This window comes from Ambystoma mexicanum, chromosome 1q (genome assembly GCF_040938575.1).
Source record: "Ambystoma mexicanum isolate Mex_15411 chromosome 1q, UKY_AmexF1_1, whole genome shotgun sequence".
In the NCBI taxonomy this organism is placed as follows: Eukaryota; Metazoa; Chordata; class Amphibia; order Caudata; family Ambystomatidae; genus Ambystoma; species Ambystoma mexicanum.
The window spans coordinates 1091311975-1091339965 of NC_090922.1; the positions used below are offsets into that span (position 1 = coordinate 1091311975).

The 27991-nt window shown below is 48.3% G+C and overlaps 1 protein-coding gene across 2 annotated transcripts in view; it reads right to left on the minus strand.

Annotated features, from left to right (window-relative positions):
• Nucleotides 1–18883, minus strand: part of TGFBR3 (transforming growth factor beta receptor 3) — a 486836-nt gene extending 467953 nt beyond the window's left edge. Inside the window, exon 1 of one of the 2 annotated variants that reach the window (XM_069641782.1) lies at nt 18519–18883. In XM_069641782.1, coding sequence (XP_069497883.1) covers nt 18519–18579 — 61 coding nt within the window. In that variant the 5' untranslated portion in view covers nt 18580–18883. The remainder of the gene's footprint in view (nt 1–18518) is intronic. The other variant, XM_069641781.1, reaches the window with a different exon arrangement.
• Between the last annotated feature and the right edge of the window lie 9108 nt (nt 18884–27991).

Genomic DNA, 27991 nt, shown 5'->3' on the forward strand with positions numbered 1-27991 from the left:
TTCTTGCCATATTGGCACTTTCCTCAGTCTCACATGACCCCTTAACCTTCTTTTTTATCTGGCTTTCCTGTTCTTACAAGTACTCATTTGGGCCAGTAATGAGAGGTGACTGCTAAAGGTCAACCGGAGATATTTCAGTGATCTTTTAGCTTTAGTCACTTCCATGTCAAAATCATAACAATGCGATGTTACCTCGGTTTTAACTCGTTTTTATCACGGTTTCTCTCAGATTCTACACAGTTGGTCAGAAGACTAACAAATATGTCATACATCTTCAAATAAGTCAGTAGCCTGTTTGTATCAGACACAGGGGCCACTTGACCAGGCCTACTAGCAAAGTGAAAATCATTAGTTGATCTAAATGACAGCCGAATATCAAGTCATTGCCTGGTTTATGTACCCTAATATTAGCCATCTCAAGTTAGATTAATTCCACTTATTTGATGGGATCCTTGGTTAAATCCAACTATTCCATTACGGTCACTGATGAGAGCCCATTGCTCTTTGATGACCCATCTCACTATGGCTGGGTAGAGGTGGCGATCCTCTCTAGCCTTTATCGAGAAATCGAATATGTGCTACATCTTATTACCATTCAGAAAAACGTAATCCAAGAGAGGCTATCTATTACAGCTGAGGCATGGTCCCAAACCAACTTCTCCTGCTGCAAAGAATTCAATACACAGCTGCAAGAATGCTACTACTCATCTGGACAGACCATCACACCACCACCGAGAAATATCCACTGGTTCCCGGTCTAGAAAATAATTCACTCTAAAGCACTTTGAGTCACCCACTGCGACCTGCAGAGCTGTGGAGCTGAACCTTAATTCATCCAAGGGAAAATCACAGCATGCCACCATTTAGCACCTGCAGCGACAGTCCCCTAACAATTCAATGACACAACAGAAAGACAGCCGAACTCTGGAACTCACTTCCAAAGTAAACATGCACACTTCAGGAAACCTTAGCTTCCAAAAAAGCAACTGGATATTGACTAAACCTCAACCAAACAGACGGACTCACTTCTATGCACATCCCTAAACTTTCCCAACCATTAGCATCTCCCAACGATATCAACACCACAATCCTCTCACTTGGATTACTGCCAATAATGTTTACTCCACGATGGCAGCCGCCAAAGATGTGGGTGGAATGGTGTGGTGCCCTACGGCAGCTTAGTCACTGTAAGGACTGCCAAAGAACTGTCCGCCCAGCCCCAACCTGCAGCAGGCGGGAGCTGCCACAAGATAAGCACTGCAACTTTTACAATTGCATTGCTGACAGTACCCTTTACCGCAGGATGGCAGCCAAAGATATAGTCTTCTGGGTTCCAGGCTGCATGGCTTGTACCCCTAGAGCATTAACAAAGACGTGGCCAGGATTAAACCTGGGGTTGGGTTTTGTCTCGCATTCTGCGCCTTCAGAGGCATTTCTCCTGGCCTTGGCATGGGCCCAGAGACTGAGAGGAATGCATTGTAACTGCTGGTCAGCTCCCTGGGGTCCACTGTGATATTTACTGCCAGGGAGCAATTTGAGAGTTGCTCGGTGTAATCACCGGCGTCTCCCTGCATGCCCTTTCCACCTGGGGCCTCTGCAGATGAGTGTGTGGGGTGATGGACCCTCCTGGGCCTGGCCTTGGAGTTTTAGGATACTTCATTTTTTTTTTTTTAGTGCGGACCCGGCCCGCTCCCCTGGTAGTCCCAAAGATGTCTTTCCTTTCCCCTTCCTCCCTCCTCCTGCCTCCCAGCCCGCCCCCGGCCCCTGATAGGGTGTTAATTCAAGAGTTGCTCGCCCAGGCCCCTGCTTGCAGCCGCGCGCCCGATCCTTTCCCGTTCCTCTTCCCCTCCCTCTGCCCGCCTCCTGGCCCTCCATCCACCTGTGATTGGCCGACTCTCCAGTCTTAAATGAACCTCCCAAGGCAGCCCATCTGCCTGGCAGCCCCTCTAGCTAAGGGCCTGAGGCAAAGGGCAACTTCTACACTATCGGCTCCAAGATGTGTCTGCAGGTGTCGGCAGGGGAAGCCAATGAAGCCAGAAGTCAACAGACACCAACAAAAACTGTAAGTGTGGCACGGTGGGGTGTAGAGCAATTACTCTACTCCAAAAAGCCCCTGCCACTCTATCTTACCTTTGAATTTTGTGGATTGCCATAGCCTCACACCATGCATACTTACAGAGATTTATGACCACCAGCCCAAATCTACTCAAGGCTGACTGAGCTGTAAATGTTGCCTGCATTACATACTAACCTAACTACTTGCCAATGTAAGCATATACCACACCTAGATGGAATTCTCAACTTAGCGTGCGTCACATCTAGACAGGATTGTTAATGTTAGCATGAACCACACTTAGATGGAATTCTTGACTTTAGTCTGCTCCGCATCTAGACAGGATTATGAATGCTAGCATGTACCACACTTAGTTGGAATTCTTGATATGAATGTTAGCATGTACCACACTTAGATGGCCTTTCTGACTGAGAGTCCTCGCGTATGGAGGGTGTCCAGTAGTGCTCATGCCTTGAGGGAACCTTTCCCTGGGTGCCAGCGTATCACGGGTGAAGGGCTCTCGGGGTTAGTGTATACCGATCTTGATTCCTGAGAGGGGCTTGCCATCGACATGCCGTCAACATCACCATCGACAGCCCCTGTCACTCTACCTTAACTTCCATAACATAGACTGCCACAGACTTTAATAATGCATACTTAGGAAGTCTTGTGACCACTGTAAATGGATTGTAAATGTTGCCTTGTGATGCATATGCTAGTGCCACACATGTGGGGAACTAAACTTTAGCTCGTGTCGCATCTAGATAGAAATGCGATTGTTAGCATGTGCCACACTCAGGATTCTTAACTTTAGCTTGCACCGCATCTAGATAGAAATGTGACTGTTAGCATGTGCCACACTCAGGATTCTTAACTTTAGCTTGCACCGCATCTAGATAGAAATGTGACTGTTAGCATTTGCCACACTCGTATGGAATTCTGAACTTTATCTCGTGTCGCATCTAGATAGAAATGTGAATGTTAGCATGTGCCACACTCAGGATTCTTAACTTTAGCTTGCGTCGCATGTAGATTGATATGTTATTCTTAACATGCACCACACTTAGAATTTTAAACTTTAGCTCCCGTTGCATTTGGATAGAAATGTAAATGTCAGCATATACCGCACCTAGATAAAAATCCCATAATTGCAATGGACAGCAATGCCAACTAACCAACCAACTAACAATTCCATCCCTCTGCATACATCTCTCAAACTCTAACCAAACACAACCACAAGCCTAAAACGCAGCAATCCGCACAAACTTCACAACAATGCTTCCTTCTGAGGAGAGGTTGATTCAATGACCAGCGGGTTATGCGCACGTGGGCATGTCATATGGCATACGGCCTATTCAATATTCAGAATTTCCAAAACAGAAGAACACTAAACGTGTGTCCTACCAGAACTCAGACATTTGCCCCAACGCAAGGCTTCAAGTGGACAGGGTCTTCCAACGCTCAGCCCTGGCTGGGTCCAAACATTGCATTCCAGTCCAGGACCTGCTCTGGCTCTCTACCCAATGTACCCAAAGTCTCTACCCGGAAAGATGATGAGCGGCAATGCCACTCTTGCTCAGTATCAGCCCTTGCTTAGAATCATGTCACAAGTTTGATATACTTGCAGTTAGATTATTTGTTTTGTCATACTCTGAATGAAAACAATAATATAGGGATTGTGTGTCTGATTTTTGTAACAGATTATTTGATTATATTGAAATCCTGACGTTGGAATGACTGAATAAAAAATATGAATTATTTATAAAACCCTTAATACCCAGAGGTTTCTAAGCGATGACATGTTGCTCTGCAGCGTCTTGCTTCCAAGACAAGCGTATTACCCTGGAGCTATCCTCCCACATGCATAGGAATCCTGGATTTCATTCAAAAGTGCCGATTCTGCTCAATGACCTTGACATTTGAAAGGCAGATCTAACAGTGGATCACAAGTGCTCTGGATGACGGGAAAATGTTAACACGGAGGAAGGAAAATCAAGGAATAGTTTTATTTCAGTCGATTCTTAATGGCCGATTACCCAATTCCTACAGTTACCTGTGCCACGCCTTTCAGGGGTTCTAATCTGTTTGCGATGTTTAGGCCAGGCCAGACAGTCTCTAAGCCCCCTCCTAAATAAAGCTTTGGGACTTACATTAGATCTAGTGGACTATTTTGCTAGCAGTGAGCAGGCCCAGGTTAAAGAGCCCTACTCTGCACATAAGCATATACTTTAAGGATACCTTGAACATTCTTAACATTTGATTTCAGCTCAAATCCACAAAATGCTAAGGAAGAAAAGAAATGTGTCACATATGAGCGTGAGACTGGATGAAACAACTAAAACAAGCATTGACAAAGGCCAGAGTTGTGGCTTTTGGTGTGGCATGGGAAAGGCATTTCCCGGGCCGGGCCCTAATGGTACTCCCTGTCCATAAAATGGCAACAATTGGAAAACGGTCTAAGTTACTAGGCACATTATAACAGTGCCTGGCAGATGCCTGATATATATGCACAAGTCAAAACCTTCTGCTTTATCAATGCTTACTTTTAACAAAGCCGAGGACGCACATGCTGCTTAGAAATCCAGTGGCTGAAGGCACACTAGAATGATACATTGTTGTTACACCAGTAGAACATTTACAGCTGCATGTACACCATTTACTCCCAGCAAACTGTTTTAAAATAACACCGGAAGGCCCCTTCGTGGAACAACGTTTGATATTACAGCTTGATAGAGCTAGGTCCAGAGAATCCAGCAGGATGTGTTTTGTGCGGGGAGGGGCAGGCATGGGTGGGAATGGTCACCGGGATTAGCAAGACCATAGGCAGTCAGTCAATGGATGGGTAAATAACCAAACAACACCCACAACCTACGTGTCCCTCCTCACATCCCCTATTCCTCCTATCTGTAGACCAAAGCAATCGTGTTGGCTTGTAAGTGTCAGATTAGCACCACCTACTAGCCAAAACTAAAAAACAAGACTGGGGCAAACCATTGAAAGACCCTTTAATGTCCAGGGGGGATTCCACAGCTATTTATATTAGAAGTTATTGTTTAGTTTAGTTTAGTTTCTTTATTTGTACCGCGCGCCAAACCCTGGGGTAACCGGGCGCCGGAGACTTAGAGGCCGTTACAACATGGCAAAAATATACAATACAGACTGTGAAATAACAACAATAAGTGTAGTACTCGCCGCCTCCAGACCAGTGCATGGTCAAGGGTAAAGGTAAGGGGAGAAGGTCAGTCATGATCGGTGGTCGTGCTGCCGGCAAGTGCCAAGAAAGCAGAGCAAGAGACTAAGTGCAGAGCCCAGGCTCCCAGAAATGCGCCGCCTGGTCTACCCAGATTCTGTGTGCAGAGAGATCACAGAGGGGGCACTCCACTTGCCCCCATCTGAAATAGGTCCGCATGGTAGGCTCTGTGGAAAAGACACGTTTTCAGCATCTTTCGCAATTTCAGGGGCTGCCTTCAGTTTTAATGTGCAGAGGTAGTTTGTCCCAGATAGACGTGGCAAATGAAAATGTGTTGCAGTATTGGGGCCCCTCGGTGGTGCCATACAGAAGGCGGGCACAGTGCCACTCCCTGACGTTCCTGCAGATGCCTGCGATTCCATGATGTTGCATGCAGGTTGCATGGGGGCGTGTGTTAATGTCATCTTGGGAAGACAGTGGGAAAGGTGCCTCTCCCGTGGACTGACGGCGAGTGCCCAGCCCAAACGCTCCACTGGCATGTGCTCCCGGACCCACAGAGGCAGTTTAAGGGCTTCGAGTTCGCTTCCCCTGCACCCATTTTCTGGCGCACGTGTCAGGGAAATAAACGTAACCATGCACGGCCCCTGCACCTACATTGCTATCGCTTGACAATCTCCTATATACCCATGCCTATATGTACACTGCATCAGCTAAGTTTTTTTGTTTTCATGTAACTGGTTGCATCAGCAATCTCATGCATACCTATGCCAATATGTACACTGCATCAGCTAAGTTTGTTTCATGTAACTGGTTGCAACAGCGCCCTGATGCCTCAGGGTTTGGGCGCTTTACAAATATAAAAATAAATAAATAAATAGTACAACACAGTGCAAGGCCCAAAGAAAGTCAAAGCATCCGTGACTACTGCAATGAATTTTCCCTCTTACAGTGTGTGTGCGTGTGTCTAAAAACGCAACATATGTAGAAAGGATAGAAACATGTCAACATGAAGAAAGAGAAACAACAGAGTTCGTTCGGGTACTGCAGGCCACACCGAAGGGCAACTGAAGAAGCTGGTCCTTTGTCAATGGACACTGACATCTTGGTAGGAACAGGTACCTTCTTTACTTAGTTCCAAGTACATTTCATCAAGTTCATTAAGTCAGGTAAGTATAAGACAGGAACATCATCCACCGTCATCCTCTCTCAGTAGTCACCTCCTTCCAACTGACATCCATAGAACCCACTCATAACACAACATTCTCTCAGCCTGCATTCTACATCAATCACTCCAACATTCCATGCATTCAGGGCAGGGTCCCGGGAAGACTACATCCCAACAGTAACCCCCAGCTGCCTCTGCAGCAAACCAAACCCATCACAGGCACCTTTGCTTTCAAATACTTTGAATCAACAGGCGCTCTGGCTTCATCAGTGACAGTGAAGTAATTGCAGCTTGATGATAGAGCTAACAGAGTGGTTCAGAAGGTCAATAGGAGAGACGCGGTTTAAAGTTTATCAACGTTTTATCATGAATGTTTTTAAGGTTCCTCAAAAGTTATTCAGCCTATATCCCTAGGAGGTACCGGGTCTCTGCTCTCCTGTTGCAGTGCTGATCAGGTCCAGATGTGCTATTCAGCACTTGGCACTCGCCACACCTCTGCGGCCTTCACTGGCAGTATGCCACCGCCCTCGTGGTCAGAGTCCACTGCCAGCAGCGCTTCCTGGGCTCCCAACTAGTGAGAGTAGCAGAGGCATCCGAGGAGCTCTGTACCTCTGTTTAGCAACTCCCCATCTTTGCTGCACCTCCACGATGCTGGCGCTGCACCGATCTTGAGTCTGATCTGCAATGTGCCTCAGTGTACTAAAATGTGTGTACTGTGGGTAATCAGAAGAGAGTATGCTGTGAATGCATTACGGGGGCCATGGTATACTCTCCTGCAGGAGCGATGGAGGATGGGATATACCGCTGTGGTTATATATTGATATCCACAAGATGAAGTATGTGTGATGCCGTTGCCTGCCCAGGGTTTTGTGTGTTTGTTTTATTGACAGGCAGGGCCTGAGAAGGACAGGCACATGGATGTTTTGGGGGACACACTTGTAGGCAGTTATATGCTGAACACATTGCTTCATGTAATAAGAGACTGTTACAGCAGAGAGAATATGCATTACAACTAGAGCGCTGCAGTACTGTGCCCAGAAGCAAGACTGCTGGAGTGCTATGCCATTACGGCCACCATGGGCCATGCACCCAACCGATATTGTCGTACATGAGGCAGGCACCATGTGCTGAAAAGAGCTGGTATTATGAGGCGTGCTCGCCTACTGATGGCAAGCACCACGTTTACCGTGACACTCTTTCTCATGTCTTGCGCACAGAATGACTCTGAAGCCACCTTGGCCTTAGTCCATGAGAAGAAAAACATTATCACAAGGAAAAATGGGACGGTCCCTTCCCCCAACCCACGTACAAACTGGAAAACAACATTACGGCCAAAGAACCTCCGGCCACACAAATTCGCACCTCTGCCCACTGCCCCGGATGCCAATGCACATCATGGCCATGCTCCACCTGCAAAACCAGGCCGCATCCCGCTCAGAGCACGAGGTGGGAACCAAGACAGAGCTGGGACCGATCGCATGGACCAGCTCGACTAAACGCTTCACAACCTAATCTGCCATCTTTAGAGATGACATGACGACATAGCCATGATAGACAGAAACACATGTGCTGCCGTGCACCTGGATCAGACGCACACTAATCCACACAAAGAACGCGCTCAGTGCTATGACGTAGCGGACCATGTACACGCACAGACATACATCGTTATTATTTTTCACATAGGCCAGCAACCGCATCGCAGAAACGCTAGACGCCGGAAGAGCTTGTGTATATGCTTGCAGAGGCTTCATGCTACGAACCCTGAAGACAAAACCCTATAGATGGACCGATGTACATGGAACCACACTGCTCCCCACACCACCTTTGTCCCACGGACCTTATGCCATAACATACAACCAAGCCAAAGTAGGCCTCACACCAGAGCTGACAGGACAGAAGCAGCTCATATGGAGCTACAAGGTGCTGAGCATGCAGTACAGCCCCTGGCTGGAGCCACGGCAGCCAAGGTCATGATGTTGCAATCCACATTCCGCACTCTCCAAGCCAAGGTGACACCTGCAAATGCTGCGACTACCTGAAGCAAAATACAAATCAAATCCCCATAATTCTGCCTCAGCTGCGGTCTCTCAACACGTGACCAAGCCGACCTGATACGATGCCAATTCCCGAAGACTGACGAAGCACTGGTGTCCCACGTCTAGGGACCCACCTTGCAACAAAGTTGTAACAACTCAAGACACAGGCGGTGATGGGAAAGGAGCGTTCTAATGGCAGTAGCAGGACCTGTTCATTGTCTTTCACCGACACATAGTCATACATTGTTGCCAGCACCAGGTCCATTGCAGGCTGGGAACGACGATGGTCCTAGGCTTGGGGGCTCGCTGATGGACCAATCAGGACACGGGGGGCTAACCACTGATGACATTACCTCGTAACCAATCACTAACTCTCCCTATGTAGCAGTTTCACAGTAACAATTCTTAGGGACGAACCAAGCTTACCACCTGATCTCTACTCCACCAATAACAACTTTCGCTATATGGTCCTATAATGAACCTACCACTCGGGGACCCAACCCGGAGTGGCGGTAGGTTTGGGGGTGAGCTTTTACAGATGACACAAATTGTTACCTCACTCGGGTGGGTACAAAACGGGCCTGCGAATCCGATTACGATGAGAAGTTGCCTGGAACCTATGCTCCATGTATTTGTCCCTGCCTGTTTTCTTGTAATAAACAGCAGTAACTAATTGCTCTTGTGTGGCCCCTCTACTTCTTTGGGATGCAGAAGGAGTTACGGCCTTCCGAGAGCTGCAGGTCCACGGACCCCGGGTACGGCTCTGTCGACCACCACAAACGTCCCTAACAAGAGGAAAAATTTGCTTTGCAGAGCAGTCTTGTGATCTTGGTCACCACCACTGTGTATTCTGAGCACTTGTCTTCTTTATGAATCCACAAATTAATTATATGGCATATTAAACACATAGTTACTAAAGATCTGTTAATATGGCAAATTGTGTTCGAGAAAAAAACGTGTGTCAGCTTTGGCACCTCAGAGTCCCTGCCTTAGTTTTTGCATCATTTATGAAAGTTACCCTTTAACATGGGCCTCAACAATGATTGTGTGAATCCGCATCTCCTGTCCTTGATGGACAGAATTACTGGACCATTGTTTGCAACGGGAGCAACCGATGAAAGGCATATTCCCGCCAGTGATCGAAGTAGTCTATGAAAAGAAGTAGTAAAACTATTTTCCCAGCTGGTCTGCCCGATACCGACAAGCCCCATCGCCCATCGCTAAGCCCCCTCCCACGTGCAATCCAAACCCCCAAACACATGCCCTGCGGGATAAGGGAACGTTCAGTACAGTCCACTGGAGTGCAAGTTTCAACTTCTTCCTACTCTTTTATTTTAAAAACAAAACCATTCCGGAACGGTTTCTTTTTAAAATAAAAGTATAGGAACAGTAAAGCTTAATTTAAAGAAGTAGAGCAGCACCGCTCCCAACTGTTCCCGCCCACTGATTCCCGCCACATCCCTGCTTCTACTAGTACTCCAAGAGCCTACGGTTCGGAGGGACTACTTACGTCAAAGTGTTCTGGCGTGTGGAGTGCGTCGTCTCCTAACGCGTCTCCTCCCATTCCAGCTCAGGGTGCCCATACGTACCCAGAAAGATCTCGCAAAGCTGGCTCCAGCATGAGGCTACGCTGCAGTGGAAAACCTGGTAAGAAAAACGGTAGCACTGCAACTACAGAATTGCCATACAAACGTATTAGTTTATAGAAAGAAACAATGTTGGCCTGGGAACATGTCTCATCCTGAGTTCTTGTAATTAACAAGGAACATTTGGCACCTAGTGTGTGTGCCATTATGTAAAAGGAGCGCCCAGAAACCTCCCGTCAAGAGCGGCGGGTAGAAACTTCCGGGCGAAGGACGGAAACCAAACTACCTCACGCATGACAGCACAGACTCATCTCACTGCCTCCAGTGCCGCCGCACGAGGGCCAGTTTGAACAGAGGGGAGCCATGAGAGAGCATGTTAGAGGTGGGGGCCAGAGGAGTAAGGAACCTGTAGGCCAGTCAGACCCAGATCAGGACAGAGCCGCAACAGAGGAGACTACGCAAGCCGAGCGCTTCAATTCAGGATAGAGATGCAAACTAACCAACCCTACTAACAACTTCCCTTTCTGCATACACCTCTCAAACTCCAAACCAAACACAACCAAAACCTACAGCACAACAAACCGCACAAACTTCACTACATTGCAACAACAAAACAAAACACACATAGCCTTGCACAACAGTACACGACGACTACCGGCCGCAAACACCCCAGGCCCAGCCAACGGACCCACCGGGCTGAGGCCGCCAACAGCACATCACTGCTCTCTTGCATTTTTCCTGCTTCCTCCCACTAACTCAACCCCCCCTCTCCCTTTTCAGAGCCGCCAGAGCGCCAAGGGACCACTACGGTGGTGATAGTGTGCGGTACAAATGTCCTTTAACATTAACATTAACAGCAGCGCACAGTTCACTGCCGTCCTGCAAACCAGGATGGGTCAGCACCCCACGGACAAGCAAGAGGCAATGCAAAATTTGACTAGTGCCGCAGAATGGGGAACCCAATGCAGCCTGGAGGGCACGGGCCCATAAGCGGGGGCTAAGGGGAAAACACGGTACATGCAAAATATAATATAATCACGGAAAGCAAGGGGCCGCATAGGGTGAAGACAGAGCGGACAGCACCATAACACCCCGACCAGAATAGAGTGTTCCATAACACAGAGCCAGGGGGAGTAGCAATTAGCAACAGGGCGGAAGAAAAAGGAGATAAGAACAAACGAAAGCAAAAAGGGTCACAAAAGATGCAAAAGGAAGAAGACAGCCAGGAGGACAACAACTGGCCCATGTGCCCAAAAGTACAACAGCAATGAGACTTTCTGTTATGCATGAGTACATTTTATGAATAAAATTACAAACCTATTTTATGACTTATGTATCATGCAATAAAATCCATGGCCTTTTATTGCCAACACTAACCAAAGCCTCAGCAAATCATTAGTACAAACGCACCTGGGAAGCGTTTGTGTTGTACATCTATAGTTGCCATCTCTGCTCCTCCTCAGCTTATGGGGTAAACACTCATAAATCGTCTCGCGCCTTTTTTCCTCACCGTTCAGTTCCCGCGCCTCGGGCTCTGAAGCTCCCAACGCGAAGCGCGCAAGTGCGGGCGTGTTGCGGCACGTCTGGATTTCAAGGGGCACCGATTCCTGACATTGCCCTGAGACACAATGAGGGGTGGTGGGCGGAGCAGAGGGTGGGGGTGTGGGGGGTTCAAGGGCTCTTGTAGGCGTGGAGGTCGGAGTGCTGGCGTAAGCTGCTGTGTATTAGCAGTCACGGTGTTCTTTAAAAAACATTTTTTGAAAAGCATGTTTATACAAAGCATACAAACGTCATTTGTATATCAGCCTTAATTACAACAAAAAAACACATTTGTTAACTATTATTCTGCCAGCAGCAACACTAGTCAGTACACTTGTTTATTCGCTGGGGTTTGTATAACACGCCGCAGGGGTAACAGCTTCACAACATATGGAGTAAACATGGGGGACGGGGGAGAGGATCTGCTGATGGGGGGCTGTCCCTCTTGATCTCTGTTGTGATGTTGGCCAGGGTGCATTCAGCAATGAGGAAAGACAGGATGTATTTAGCACTGGGGGCGAGAGGGGGGTGTATTTAGAAATGGGGCGATGAAGGTGTATTTATTTGGTGATGGGGTATTTAGTGGTTGGGCAAGAGTATATTCAGCGACATAAGGTTGGGGTGTGTTTAGTGCGAGTGGGTGGGTGTGCATTCAGTGACAGGAACTTTGGAATGCTGACGTCCCTGTTCACCCAAGGGGAAGAAAGGGGGGATGGGCCCCTTAGTGATGGCACCTGCAGGAGACGGTCCCTCTTTTGTGTTAGTTACCTTCCGCCCGCCAGCTCAAGATGCGCTCAGGGGGTGCGGCCGCACAAGGGCGCCTCCCCGGCACAGCAAATAAAGGGCACCTTGCCTCCAGCTCAGTGTCATGTAAACTTAAGTATCAGTCTGGCCAAGAGCCTATTAAAGAATCACACTGCGCCCCAGCGCTGCCCTTACAGAGGGGTGGACTGGGAACCAAAAGGGGCCCTGGAAATCATTTTCAAAGTGGCCCCATATTACGCATGTTCAGCAAGTCCAACCCTTTTCACATGAGAACATTTGGAAATAAAATAAGTTACTGCACAAAAGAGGCACAGGGTGCATAGGCCTACCGGGAAATCCCTATAGGCCAGTCCGCCCCTGCCCTTAAACACGCCTTACTGGAAGAGCAGGGGGCTCAGCTCTGTTGTTCAGCTGATACTAGGTAGGCATTTGAGGCACATATTTGGGAGGTAACTGGGGCTGTGTGGGGCTTTCCTTTATAAATGTCCCATCGCAGTTCTAATTGCCTATGCATTGGTAAGAATGGGCTGCTAATGACAGACATAGGTTTAACAAAAAGAATCGCCAGCCCCCCAACCCTCCCTTGTTTAGGTGTCAACCAGACATCTTTGGAGAGGAGTCTGAGGCAGGGTTCAGTGAGGCCCTGGTGGGTGCTGTCAGAATGTTGGGGAGGGTGGGGTAAGCGGTGCACGGAAAAAATCCAACACGGGACGCTGACAGACCTGGGGCCGGCACTGGTTACCTTGCTCCCACCTGACTCCTCCTTTTCCCGGGTTTTTGAGGGCAACTCGAGACCACCTATATAAAGGGCTGACCCCTTAACTCGTCCTCTTTTTCAAGCCTGCCGCGGTACCATTGAAAATAGTGAAACATTTCACCCGGAAGCAATTCATATGGTCAGTGTGGTAGAATTCCGATTATGGCTGGATCGTCTAAAGAATTTCTCCTGCGGCCTTGCAATATCCCCTCACCAATGTGTCATTCTCTGTTCCTTACATTGCTGGAGGGGGGCAATGTGAGTCTTGGGGTTGTCCCCGCTATGTGTTTAGTGAGAGTCGCATGTGTGATGGGGACGTCAAGGTGTGCTTCTTGGATGGGAAACTCAGGGCGTTATTTAGTGTCAGGAGGCCAAGCTGCATTTACTGGCAGGAACCTTAGGTTGTAATTAATGACACAGTGTTCTTAATTCTGGGGGTGGCGAGGGTCCAGAGTGGGTGGGTTGGGGGGTAGGAGGGGGAGTCTTGGCGTATTTTAGGAGAGGCCGATCAAGGTGTAGTTAATGGTGGAGCATGGGTGCCTCGGTAGCACTGGAGTCAGGGTGCCTGCAGCAGGCGAGGGCCTCCTTAGGAAAGGAACACTAAAGGTGAGAGAGCAAGCGTGGCAGTGTCCCGCCATGCATGCATCTTGCACCTCCTCCTTCCCCACACTGCACAGCCTGCCTAGAATGAGCTCCTCATATAAGTGGCCCATTCTGTGTGCGCGGGCAGTGGCGCAACGACCATTGGGAAGATTGGGCTTTGGCCCATCCCCACCCACCACCGAAATGTTGGGTTCTGTTGAATTGACCTGGCTGGGTGCAAGTGGCTGCACAGTTAGCAAACGCCCAGCAATAACTAATGTAAAGCATTTCATAGTTAGCAACGGCATTCCTATGCAAACATTTTAAGGCAATATGTTTAGGTCATTGAAATCGCGATGGAGAGTTCGTACGTGCACATCAGTGGAGCGGACGGGTGAGGAAGGCAGGAGACGGCTCATTTTCGCTGGAGGACCCCCGTAATCTATAAGCATAAACACTAGAATGATTGAACACTGTGGTGCCCACCCACCTTCTCCCAGGAGAAAACTCCTTCTCGCAGCCGTCCTTAAGTGTGTTCTTTCAGACATGAAGGAGAAAGTTAACTTCTTCATATGACATAGCATTTATAACGCGCCTGTACAGAAGTGTTTCTAGGCGCCACAAGACAAGGGAGGGTAGACATAGGGAGGACAAGACAACCGAGCCTACTAGGCCTTGTGTCATTTGGATCGTGAAATTGTGACAACGAGAAATGCAAGGGGAAAGGGGGGGGGCGGTGCCAGGGAGAGGAAAGGGGGAAGTGAGATCAGGGCAGCAGGCTCTGAGTGAGTGCATTCAGGACAATGCGGCTCTGGGTAAGTGCAAGGAGGCAGGGGGCTGTAGGGGTTACAGTTACAGCCCCCAATTGCGAGGTAGGTCAGGAGGCAGCACAAAGGAAGACTGGTCGTGGACAGGCCTGGTACCCAGTGAGACTCTGAGGGAACCAAGCAACCAGTCATTGCAGCAGACAGGTAAGTTAGCAAGGGAGCGAGAGAGAGAGAGAAGGCAGAGGAGGAAAGGAGGATCTTGAGCTGTTTCCACAACTTCAGGTGGTCCGGCTCAAGTCTGAGTGTGGCAGGGAGGCCGTTCCAGAGGGAGACACCTGCAGAGGAGCGAGATCTACCCCTCACTCTCTGTCTGGAGAAGCGTCTGATCCTCAGAGAGTTGGAGGTAGCTGAACAAAGGCCTCTAGAAGGAAGGTATTTTGGAAGAGAGAGTTGGATGTATTGTGGGGCTCGGCCCCAGAAAGCCTTATGAACGACGCAGAGGGTCTTGAACTTGATCCTTGCAGCCACAGGGAGCCAGTGGTGAGATTTCAGGGCTGGTGAGATTCGGTCCCTGGGCTTGAGGCCAAGGATAAGTCTGTTCTGGATTGGTCGCAGCAGGTCGGAGAGTAGAGGAAGGTGCGTTGTGAAAGAGGCTGTTGCAGTAGTCCAGCCTGGAGAGAACCAGGGCTCTTGAGACAGTGAGCTTCTGGGGGAAAGTGAGAAAAGGTAGAATACCTCAGAGGAGGTGCAGCTGGAAGTGGGCCTTTTTGTCAAGGTCTGTGATGTGAGGGGAGAAGGAGAGAGTGGATTTAAAGATGACAACGAGGGTTTTTGCCTCGTAGGAAGGCAAGGGTAGAGGGCCCAAGGATGGCAGCCAGAGTGAGAGAAGGAAAGCAAGAGCAGGGGTCCCAATGAGAAGGATCTTCGTCATACTGGCATTAAGGCAACGATCATTGGAGGCGCACCAATCCTGAATTGCGGATAGACAGGAATGAGCAAGGGAGGAGAGGGGGCTGAGGGAAGTCTGGAAGAGAGCGGAGTGTCATCTGCATAACACTGAAAGTTGGAGGAGGAGGTGATCAGGTCAGCTAAAGGGGCCAGATAGACATTGAAGAGCCAGGGTGAGTGGACAGAACCCTGCGGAACACCACATGTGGAGAGATGTGGTGGAGAGAAAGGACCCAAGTTGTAACACTGACGCTGCACCAAAATAGTTGTGTTAGAATGTGTAAAGTTAGGTGCCCCCACACAGGTAAATGTGCCCTCCCCCGCAATCTCTGAGGATAGCCCCTCTACCAACACTGGATGGGTAATCCCCCTATCCCCTGAAATGCTAGCCTAGGTGCTCCCCTGTGCATGACATCTTGCACAGTATGAATCTCCCTTGGCACAGCATCCAAGCCTGCCCATCTTGCACAGTATGACTCTCCATTGGCACAGCATCCAAGCCTGACCATCTTGCACAGTATGAATCTCCCTTTGCACAGGATACATCTCCCTTGGCACAGCACCCAAGCCTGCCCATCTTGCACAGTATGAATCGCCCTTTGCACATCATCAAAGCCTGCCCATCTTGCATAGTATGAATCTCGATTGGCACAGCATCCAAGACTGCCCATCGTGCACAGTATGAATCGCCCTTTGCACAGCATCGAAGCCTGCCCATTTTGCACAGTATGAATCTCCCTTGGCACAGCATCCAAGCCTGCCCATCTTGCACAGTATGAATCTCCCTTTGCACAGTATTGAAGCCTGCCCATCTTGCACAGTATAAATCTCCCCAGGCACAGCACCCAAGCCTGCCCATCTTGCACAGTATGAATCGCCATTTGCACAGCATCGAAGCCTGCCCATCTTGCACAGTATGAATCTCCCTTTGCACAGAATCGAAGCCTGCCCATCTTGCACAGTATGAATATCCCCTGGCACAGCACCCAAACCTGCCCATCTTGCACAGTATGAATCTCCCCTGGCACAGCATCCAAGCCTGCCCATCTCGCACAGTATGAATCTCCCCTGGCACAGCATCCAAGCCTGCCCATCTTGCACAGTATGAATCTCCCTTTGCACAGCACCCAAGCCTGCAGTCCAGATCCACACCGCTCACCCCTGCACATCAGCATCTGAACAGCCTGGCTTCTTTTCAGAACCCTCTCTACTTCGCGTGAACCCCTCCTATGACATCCTCTAACTGAATATCAACACACTCGGCACAACCTGAACCCCTCGCAAATCTCTATAGTCGAACTAGCATCTCACTACCTGCATAACCCACAACCTTCATAAAGCATCTCTGCAGCTGTGACCACTAAGTGAACAGCAACGTCTAGACCACCTGGACCCGTCACACGACATCGCTTCGGCATAACCACTAATTCAGCAGCATCAACGCTTGCACAGCCTGAAATCCTCATGCAGCATCTGTATAGCGTGACTACAGTCCGGGGCCCGACATCTGCAGAGCCTGGGCCGCTCACAGGACATCCATGCCTGCAGGCGGACCTCAGGGGGACCCGCGCACGCCGAGCCCCGAACCCGGCAGCCACATCTGCGCAGCCTGCACACCCTCCTACATCAACATCTGCCCAGCGTGACCCCGTCCCACAGCGCCACTGCCTGCACAGCAGGGCCGCCTCATGCTGCAGGAATGTCTGCCTGCACAGCCGGGTCCCTCCAACGGCAGAAGCGCAACGTCTGAGCGATCTCCCTCCAACAACATCTCACGTGGCGCACATTCTGAAGTCACGTAAGAATGAGCATGTACGCAGCCGGCACCCCGCACAGTTAGAACATCTGCATAGGCTCCCAATGTTTCAAAACTGAAGCCGATGGGTGGAAGGTGAATTATATAACCGGCCGTTTACAGTCTTACTATCTACGCAGCACCAGTGGTGGGAGTGTACGAACGGAAGTAGTGGAACTATCTTCCCGGCTGCGCTCCCCACAAACCCCCCTCGGCATGTCCCGACCCACACGCACCGCAATCCAAACACCAAAACAAACGCGCCAGCTGTTTAAAAGAACGCGCAGCGCAGTGCACTCAAGTGCAGGTTTCAACTTCTTCCTACACATATTTTAAATTCGAAACCATTCCGGAATAGTTTATTTTTAAAGTAAAAGTATCGGAACAGTAAAACCTAGTTTTAAAAAGTAGAGGAGCACCGCTCCCACCCGCTCACTTCGACCACCGCACAGCACGACCCCCACGCTCGCGCGGCATCCACATGTGAAGCTTGAGCCACGGCACAGCGTAAACATCTGCAGAGCCTCGCGGACTGAAGCCTGTCCCAGCACACAGCGTGAACATTTGCCTAGTCGGGCCCCCGCAGGCAGCGTCACATCCCACCGCAACAACTTTGAAGTGCCCGACTCCACTGCCTGATGGATGGCACCAGGTAAGTGTCACTGGCCACTTACAGTTACTTGCACATACAAGTTGGCATAAGGCTCATCTACACCCCCAGTCAGCCCGCACACCCATCTGTCACACCAGCATCACTGGCCCATAAAATTGTCTCAGGCACCAATGGAAAAGTGGCCCACACTTGCAAATGGCAATTCATTCTGTTTGTGACGCTGTTTGAATAGTACCCAAGGGGGGGGGGGTGAGATTTGATAAAATGTAATGCGAATTGTGCAATTTAAAGAATATGTATTCAGCAACAATGGTCAAAACTACTAGCCGCATGGTGAAGTAACTCATCAAACTGGCCCACACTGGCCAAAAACGTGCCCCACCTTGACCCACAACAACGGCCCACACTTGCATTTTGTGTTTTTGGTTCGTGCATTGTCCCATAGGACAGTCCGAGCCTGCAGGCTCTCCGTGCAACACTACGCATGTAGACCAGGCAAGCACATGCTCACACACTTCCACACGGACTGCCCCCAATGCAATATTAACATCTGCGCGGCATGACCCACTGGCCGAGCGTCACCATCGGGCGGCTGCACCGGAGCAGCACTGGTACCGCGTTACCTTCTACACAGCCTGGCTGCCCCGTCAGACAACATGGCAAAGCATCAGCTGCACAGCCCTCGGGTCACACACGCCCGGGGGCAGCGACTCCTCACTCACCCGCGGATGCCCAGCTCCAGCCGAGCAGGAGGAAGGCCCCGAGCAGAGCCGCCACGGGCATGTCTGCAGTGGGCACTCCGGGGGCGCGCGGCGTGGACAGTCCGGTTCCACTGTCAGCGAAAGTGCAGGCAGCGGGGCTCTTTCTCGGGCCGCTCTGCGGGGATCTACCGCTCGGGTGCGTGTACACTCCCGGTCCCAGTCCCGAACTCCACGCCCAGGATCAGCAGCCGCAGCTCGGATCCCAAAAGCACATCTGCCGGAGCCTCCGAGGAGGGTCCCGGCGGTGGCTGCTGAGGGCGGGCCCGCAGGCGCCGGGCGGAGCTCCAGCAGAGGAGGCGGGCTTCACTGGCCGGGAGGCGGCGCCGGCTCCTGTCCACCGGCCTCGTCCCCACCAGAGGCCCTGGGCGGGCTAATGCCGCTCCTCTCACTGGGAGGGTGGAGTAGAGAGTAGAAAGCGGGAGGAGTCGCCCGCGGCTTTCCGATTGGGCTGCGTCTAAGGGGCGTGTCTTTTCTGCCGATGCTTACTATAGGCGCTTTACAGACCTGTCTGTTAGGGGTAGGTCCCGTGCATGCACATCTGCTATGTAAATATGCTTATGCTCACACTCCCAGTATCTTGCATAGAAAACACAGCCACCACCACTAGACTTTCCATCGGGGAAGGCCACGACCAGATTAGTCAGTACGAGCCTTCAAGAAGGATGGCACTTTGGGGTGGGGAGGGATTAGAAGAATGGTTCTGCCGTATTTACTGCTTCACACAAATAGCTTTCTTTGCGCTTCATCACAATGATTTGCCATGACACGTGCTTTGAATAAAACCGTAGTGATTTGAATGCACTACGGGTGAAATATGTATATTCAGCATAGGGCAAACCGGAGACCATTCCCAAAAGCAACGCTGTCCTTGCTATGGCATCACGGACCATATAATATTGTGTATCATTTGAAAATAGGAATGTGCTTTTTATCTTTAATATACTTACTGTTTGTTATAGAAAAGACACAGATATGTCTTACCATGGGTGCAACGAAACCTAAATTTCAGGGAGTGTGGGGGGGTTAAACCGTCAAATGTTGGGGGATGCGCTAACTTCAGAGACGGTGGGGGAAGAGAAAACTTCTTTGTGTCCGGACATCTAACTTTATGCATTCTAATGTGACTATTCTAGTGCAGCTTCAATGTTACAAGCAGTTAACTCTCTCCTTTACGTCTGAAAGCACCCACTTAAGGACTGCTGTGAGAATGAACTGTCTCCTGTCCCCCCTACCCTTCCAATCACCCCCCTGGCATGCAAGTAGTAACCACACATCACGATTTAAATTGCCTAAAACTGTATGTATATGAATGTGGGTGCTGACAGTGAAATGCTTTACTTTACATTAGTCATTGCACGGCATTTGTTAACAACCAAGCCCAGGTGCCGTTTAACATGTGTGTCCTCTTCTGTCCAGCCCAGCTTGGTAGGTCAGCCAGGTTGAGTCAACATAGCCCAACATTGTTTTGGAGGGGGCGCTGAAGCCCGGTCACTCAATGGTGTTGCGCCACTGTGTCTTATTGGGTTAGTAAATTATGCAGGTGCTCCTACCCTGGGATAGGCCCCAGTGTAATAGGCCCCAGTGTACTGCCTGTTCCAAAAACATAATTGCATGTTACTTGGCTCCGTGCCTGCTTCCCAGGTGTTGTTGACATCTAAGTTCCTCCATGTTTGGCTCAGAGGTTCGGTCAATTGGCACAATTGACTCATACTATCTTCTTGTTGCTGTGTTATACTCATTTTGAGCTATGGGCATTCTGGAAGTCCATAGAGCTAGCAAGAGCGAGGCTTGACGTAAATAGTCTCCTCTCCTCGCGGAGAAGGAGAGTCTTGATGACAGACCCTCAAAGTACTGATGCATCGTTACCAGAAATCCAATATATCAGTACTAGCTGCGCCATGCCCCTCAACCTTCATTCCCAACTAGATACGCTCCCTGTAGGCCACAACGTGAGGGAGGAGATGGTTGCATTTGGGGTGCATGTGGGTATTCATACCATTCCTGCGCAAAGTGTGGCAGATAATAATTGTACTACTCAGAAAGTAGACCCTGTACATAATGCTGTATCTGTGGCCCTGAACTCTGAAGTTCAATCCCCATTGGTCGTCCAGGGGAATAAGACCACAGGGATATACAAATCATCGGGCGGTGACTTAACATTTTTATTGCTAAATACTAGATCACTTATTAAATATGGTCTCGAAGTGGCCACTTACATCGTGGAGAACAATATTGACATATGTGCACTTACTGAGACTTGGGGCCACAATGCAGTGTGGGATATATTGAACCACTCAATGCATTGCCCCACATACTGTGCTGCATTGGTACAAGAAACAGCCAAATGGCTGCACTGACTCCTGTGTGTGCCAGGGTCTCAAAATTTCGTTTTTACAAACACCAGAAAAATGGGTGCACCACCCTGCCACACACATTTCGGGCGTGGGGGAACAGAGTACACACTGCAGCAATGTGCCAGTGTACTCTGCAACATTTAACATGGAATTAAGTAAATAGGCAGCATTGCCTTGCTGAAAAACCCCAAAATTCCCTTTTAAAATGAAACTTTTTCACTCTTTGTAAAAGCTGCGTTGATGCTAATTCCATCCATTCTTTTTGAAACCACTGTGATTTATAAACCCTACCAGGCCCAGGAGAAGTCCTTATGCACATCCAAACTGGGCCTAATTCTGAATTGACAAGCCCTGTCAAACCAACTCTGAAATAAAATCAACCAGGGGCTTTTATTTTCTTTGTACATGGGAAACGCAGTAATTTTCTTTGCAAAAGTATGTAAAACAGCTGTTCAGAGAACGATTCTAAATAGCTGAGCAATGCCTGTTTCAATGTATCCATGCTGCAGAACAACTCCAGCATTCAAGAGAACAACTATTGCTGCATGGCCGTGTGTGAATCTGCTGGAGATGAAAAGTTGAATTAAAGAAAGAAATATTGGCTGCACCACATGTAAAAAAAATGCAGTTTGCAAAACTACAGAAAAAAATGGTCTGTTTAAAAAGTAAATTACTGAATGAAAGCTTGCATTACCTAGCAATGGGAAAGGTTTGTTTGCTGTTGAGACTATATAACATGGATTATTTAATGCAATAGGCTTGTTTTAATTCTGGATTTAAGAGAATAAATGAAGGATTTTTAAAACCAGAGTGCTGGAGTTGCAAGTTGAAAAACAGGTTTCCTGCTTGGAGGAGGGCTCTCTCTCTTAGCAGCTCCTGGCAACTCCCTGATAATTACAGGGTTGGACAGACTTTCATCTCTATTGAGCCCACGGACAATGAAGCTCCCAGGGCAAGGAAGTTGGAAGTCTGAAAGGGCAATAAAATCTACAATTAAGCTGAACCCCGCCATCCTGCTTTGAAGGAAATGCTAGCTGGTGTCAGCTGACAAGAAAAAAAATGGTCCAGCCCTTGCCATTTGCTTTTAAAGATTATTTCATGAAGAAACTTTAAAGACTTCTATCTCTGCAGCAAGACTTTGAAAAATTGTGAAAACGTCCCAGTTTAAAATTGACCATGTGTGCTTTATTTTGAAACTTGGTAGAATGTCTGGACATACTCTGGACAGAAATGGTGAAATATTGAGGATTTAAAGAAAAGTATAAATGTTGCAAACATACATTTTTCTACATACATCCTTCATGACAGTACCCACATTTGTATAAAATTATGGAATTTTAGGCCGAACTTTTCATGCCTAAAATGATGAAAAAGTAGTAAGCGCCCAAAATAAGGTCTCACAGATAGCAGGATTGGACGGCTGTACTTTACATAGAATATGTTTTCCGATTATGCAATTTATTAAGGTGCTACCATTGTACAAATGCTTAAATACGATTTGACAGATTTTTGGCAAAAAGGTCTGTGGGAAGTCTTTTTACCTCATAAAAATACAACATCCTAAACTGGGTACCGGCCAAGGGAGGCCGCTAACATTGATTGCCCAATCCAGTTGTTTAAAGGTGTGCTTAGCTAAACCAGCCCAGCAATCTAGTCAATGATATCACTATGGTCTAAAGGGTCCCTGACAACTAACTCGACACTCGACAATGATTCCTGTCTGTTCCTGTCTTCTGGCAATTTTCCATCTAGATTCCAGATCCCAACCACAAGGTCAAACCTTGCTGATCCTGCTTCAGCTAGGCCTCAATTTTGAATTATCCCAATAACCAAAGGGAAGCTGTGGTGTTCTGGGAAAGCATCTTGAATTTAACCTGGCTTGCTGCTCACTAAATGCAAACCTGGCATCCAGCTGATCTGTAGTATCCAGTAACCAGAAATGCTACCCGGTATCCAGTCCATGCCCTCTGATTTTGTCCGGCTGTCCTGTGTTAGACCAGATCCGTGTGGTGACCCAGAGCGCTGACTGTCCAAAATCCAAACTAAAAGTGGACTGTGAGTATCAATAGGAACCATAGAAAACCATAGCCTAACGTGCCTTGCCTTGTCCTTAATTCCACTCTCTAAGTCATCCTATCCTCATAACTGTAATATTGTCAAAAAAATAATTCTTGAAACCCTGCTTTTGATTCCTTGTGCTAGCGCTAACATTTTTAGTAATTATGTCTTGCATAAATCCTAAGCTATCAATCCTATTTCGAGTGATCGGACTGGTTCCGCCAGGGCGGGTGCTGGGGAACTAGGGTTGAACTCATGAATCAACCCTGGAGCTTACTGGGTCCCTCTTTGGTATTCTAGCCTGAATGCTCTAGTATAGAGTAAAACTATTCTTGTCCAAATTGATTTTCTTTTCTGTTTTCACTACCCAATTTTTCAAAAAACGTACATCATACTACCTTGCTTATCTCCCTCAGTTTAATAGCTAGAGACTTCATTTCACCTCCTGATTGTACCTAAGATCTATAGCTAGACCCCAACTACAAATCAGTGAATTTCGCCCATTTTTATCAAAAACCATTTGGTTAATTTCAAGTGGGAATTAGCATTTTTGTAAAGTTTTACATGTGTTATTTTTACTATAAATTGTTTTAAACCTTCCATTCATTTTCGCATTGTATGCTTTTGCTCAATCTATTGCTTGTGATTGCTTATAGCTTTCCAGGGTGGCTCCCGTAGAGAATTGTACGCATTTAAGGATTTTTGCACATATTCATTGTTTTATTCAGCCATTTCGGAGTTTCATTTTAACATTGCAAGGGGTTCAAATCCGTTTTTCTCTCTTGTGTGGTGAGGGAAAGTTGGATTCGAATTTTGTTTCTTAATCCTCATTTCTGATGACCTGCTGCTTCCTTATATCTATTTAGAATTGATTATTTGTGGGTTGAGGAATATTGCAGGGGGAAATCCTAAATTGAGTGCTATCTTTCTAAAAATTCAAAAGTGTCTCTATTCTCTGGTGTTTTCTATCTGTGTTGCTAAAGGGTTAAGTGCATTGCCTGCATTCATATTGTTATTGTCACCACATTGGTGATTGCTGCCCCATATATTAACAAGTGTATGATTTTCTTGAATTTTAAATAAAAAAATAAATATTACCTTTACCAACCAGCCTGGTTTCTGGTCCATCGTGACCCGGGGTATTTGAATAAGGGGTGGGATATGAGTGGTGTATCTCTCAAATATTGAACCTATATATATAACAAAATAGGTATTTCAGTTGTGCGCTGCATACTAGGCTGAGACCAAGGTGCCTGATTGAAATACTTAACAGATTTGGGGGATTGTGTTAGGGCAGTTAGGGGGGATAGGGCAGTGGGCGGGATACTCTGCCAATCCTGGGAGCAGGGGAGAGTCAGAAGACCCTTCTAGGCACCACAGGAAAAGAGAAACTAGGCCCCAACATTCTGCAAGCCTTTCTCAAGCTCACAGAATTAGGGAGTGCCTAGAGGATCAAGAAGCCACTTCCAGTATCAGCGCCTCTGAGTCTGAGGACGAGTGGACTCGGGTGACTAAAACAAAGAAGGCAAACAAACTTAAGAGAGACATGAACAAAGATCCCATTAGGCAGATCAAGGCCATTAGAAGTGTGATAACTCCATATCATAAAAATGCAAAGTATTCTGTCTGGGAACACCTAGAATTATATGAGCAAATGATGGATACTCTTCATATGAAGGACAGCCAGAATCGTATAGAGTGTGAAATGGACATTCTCCCCTGAATACTCCAGCTTCTTTGCAGGACTGGAGGACCAGAACCACTCAAGATGGTCCACCTACAGGGCAGCCATCTTGAAACATTTCTCTGCACACAGAAACCCCCAAGAGGCCCGCACGGCGGCTTACAATCTGCAGTGCAGGGAAGATCAGGCCCCACAAGAATTTGTGCAGGAGCTCAAATGCGCCTTTGCACAGACCACAAGGAGGGTGCGCACAGATATTCGGGAGTTTATCACCACCTTCTTTCATGCACTCCCAAAATACATAATGACCCAGTTGGTGAGGGACTTTCATGAGAAAAGACCACTGGACTGGGTCATAGAACAGGCAACCTACATTTATGAGGTACAAAAACCGGCGGATAATAAAAATCCAAACAAAAACCCTAAACCAGCCAACACCCCTGCTGATGCTAAGGTGGCGGAGGTGAAGGTTGCCCCCATTCTAGATCTGGAGATGGGGGGGCCTAAAAATATACCTGTACCAAATCCATCCAAATAACCAGAAGGCCCTCGGGTCAATCCCAGACAGGTGGTAGTCAGGGAGGTAAATCCACAAATGGGGCCCCTAACTCCCCTGATTACATTAGCCCCCGATACAAGGGTAACAGACCAATCCTGGGTTATGTTTGGACTCCCCCAGCCCAAGGGGGGGATCCAACCAGGTAGGTACCGCCCCAGGAAACTTCCCTCCTACCTTTCCCCAGGAGGGCAGTAATCCCCGAAATGCCGGGTTGAGTTTCTTTCCCTGGTACCCACAAAACCCCAACCTGCAGGACAACCCTCCTTTCTTTCCCCGCCTTCAGGAGCCCAGAAAGCCCAATCCGGAAAAGGGGAGGCCAAGGGTGGAGGGTTACCCAAATTCTCAATACCCAGGGTACTATGGGAGAAGGGATAATTACCTTTCCCGTGACTCACCTAGGGTTGACCAGAGACCCCCGCACCAGCTGGAACGGGTGTCACAACTGGAGCGCCAGGTCCAAAACCTATCCCAGGAACTGGGTCGCATGTTGAGGGCTCAACAGAACCCTCAGATGAACATGGCGGCTCAGAACCCCACCAACCAAGGGTCTGGTACTCCAGAACAATGACGGGGAGAGCACCCCGACAACTCACCGGTTCCAGAGGAGAAGGCACGGGGGAAGGGAGGTGTAAAGCCCTAGAGGAAGCTTCCTTCCTCACCCATGAAAAGCCCCTGGACACCCAGGAACCAGAACCAAAATCTCCTGCCCCTAAAAACCTGCCACCCAAGGAACAGAGGGCGGGTAGGAGAAATAAAGAACCCACAAAGACCCATTTTGTGGAGGAGGTTACTGTCCTCCAATTTGAAGGAGAGGAATCCTGAGAGGATTCTGGGAAAAAAATCTTCTCCTTCAGGGACGGGGGAACTCCTCCCAAAGAAAAATGGGCCCCAAGAGATCCAAATGAAGACTGGGTGAATGTGGGGACTGAGTCAGAATCGCCCATCATTGAACCCCAGAATGAGCATCAAGGAAACCACACTGTCCAAACCAAGTCTGAGGACTGCCTCCAAAAAGGGGGTTGGGGGGAGGGAGCGGCCCAGAATCAGAAAAAGAGGATTCTCCAACTACCCAACTCCATTCTGGGGACCACCTCCTAGAAGGGGGGGAGCCCAGAAGCAGCACAAGAGGATTCCCAAACTACCCAACTCCATTCTGGGGACAGCCTCCTAGAAGGGGGGGCAGCCCAGAACCAGCACAAGATGAACCCCAAACCTCACCAACCACTTCTGTTGACTGCCTCCAAAAAGGGGGGGCAGCCCAGAATCAGAAAAGGGGAGCCCAAAACTCCCCAAATAGCGGTGTGTCAAAACTTTCTGTTAGATTCCCCAACTCCAACATAGAATTATGCCCAAACTATCCCTGTGTCGGAGTCAGAAATAAGGAAATTGACCACCCAGCTTACCCAGAATGCCCATTACCTTTGCCCCTTGGAGGAGAAAAAAGGTGGATTCTATGCCTCCAACCAAGTACAAGGGCAATGTGCAATTCCAGCACTGGTGGACACTGGATCCCAAGCCACTCCTCTGTCAAAAAGGGCCCTTGAGCAGCTAAATTCAGCAAGGGGGGAGAGATACCAGATCCCTCTTACCCCTCTTCCTGGACAACTCCAGAACTTCGACGGGAAGGAAATTCCTGTTGAGGGGTCTGCAGAGCTGGAAATTAAAATAGGTTGACACAAGATAAAGCACCCAGTCATAGTCGTGGCTCCAGAGGGAACCCCCTGTCTATTGGGGAATGACATCCTCCATAGGTTGTCTCCCCTAATGGACTGTGTGAATAAGGTACTCTGGACCCAGACTCACAGGCCAATCAAATTAAAACAGAGTGTCAACCATGTTAGCCTAAATGGCACATGCCACATGGCTGAAATAAAAACAGATCAAATTAAGTTTCATCTGCAGAATAATGAAATACCCAACGTTACAATAATTGCTGTGGGACAACAAACTGGTGATGGGAACTCCTCTCCGTTCCTGAAAATCAACCTTCCTTCCAGTCTCAAGTGGCATGCCACACTGGAAGGAAATACTTTGAAATTCTATACTTGAAATTCTATACCAATCCACCATCTGAAATCCCAGTTCTATAGCCAAAATTGATAACCAATCAACACCAAGTGTAGCTGGCATTCAGAAGAAGGCTAAACAGCTCTTCTTCCCGATTCAGTTAAATGACAGGAGGGAATCTGTCCTCGCCCGAGTTAACTTGAATAGCGAAGAAAGCTACATTAGCAAAGTATTATTCAAGAACTTCCCAAAAGACCAGACCCTACCCGCTGTAGAGTCAGTGTATCAAAGGGTATGGTGCCTGGAAATCCCCCGTTCCAAACATATTCTGCTTAGCAGTTGTATGATAAAAATTTCTAGAGGTGACAAAAGCATAGAACACAATTGTTGGGTCGTGCGAGGTGTTACTTCCACCTTTTATATGGGCAGTCACATCCTCAACCTATTAGAGATTAATTTGGATCCCAGTTATTGCCAAGCCCGGTCCCAACTGGAGGGTAAATTCCAGAGCCCTGGCAGTCCTAAAGAAAGCCTTCCGGTCAGCCCCAGTGCTACGGTAGGAAATTGAAGTTCAGAAATAGAGGAGAGGTCACCATACCAGGCCTCGCCTACCCGATCCACATCCCCAAAGGAGACTTGACAGAAGAGAAATGGGTCCATATTAATCAACTAAAGAGCTGTCACCCTAGGCACACTTTGCAACAAACTGAAGAGCCCAGAGAGAATCAAACAGAGGAGACATCGGAAACATGAGAATGAGAAAAAGAAGAAC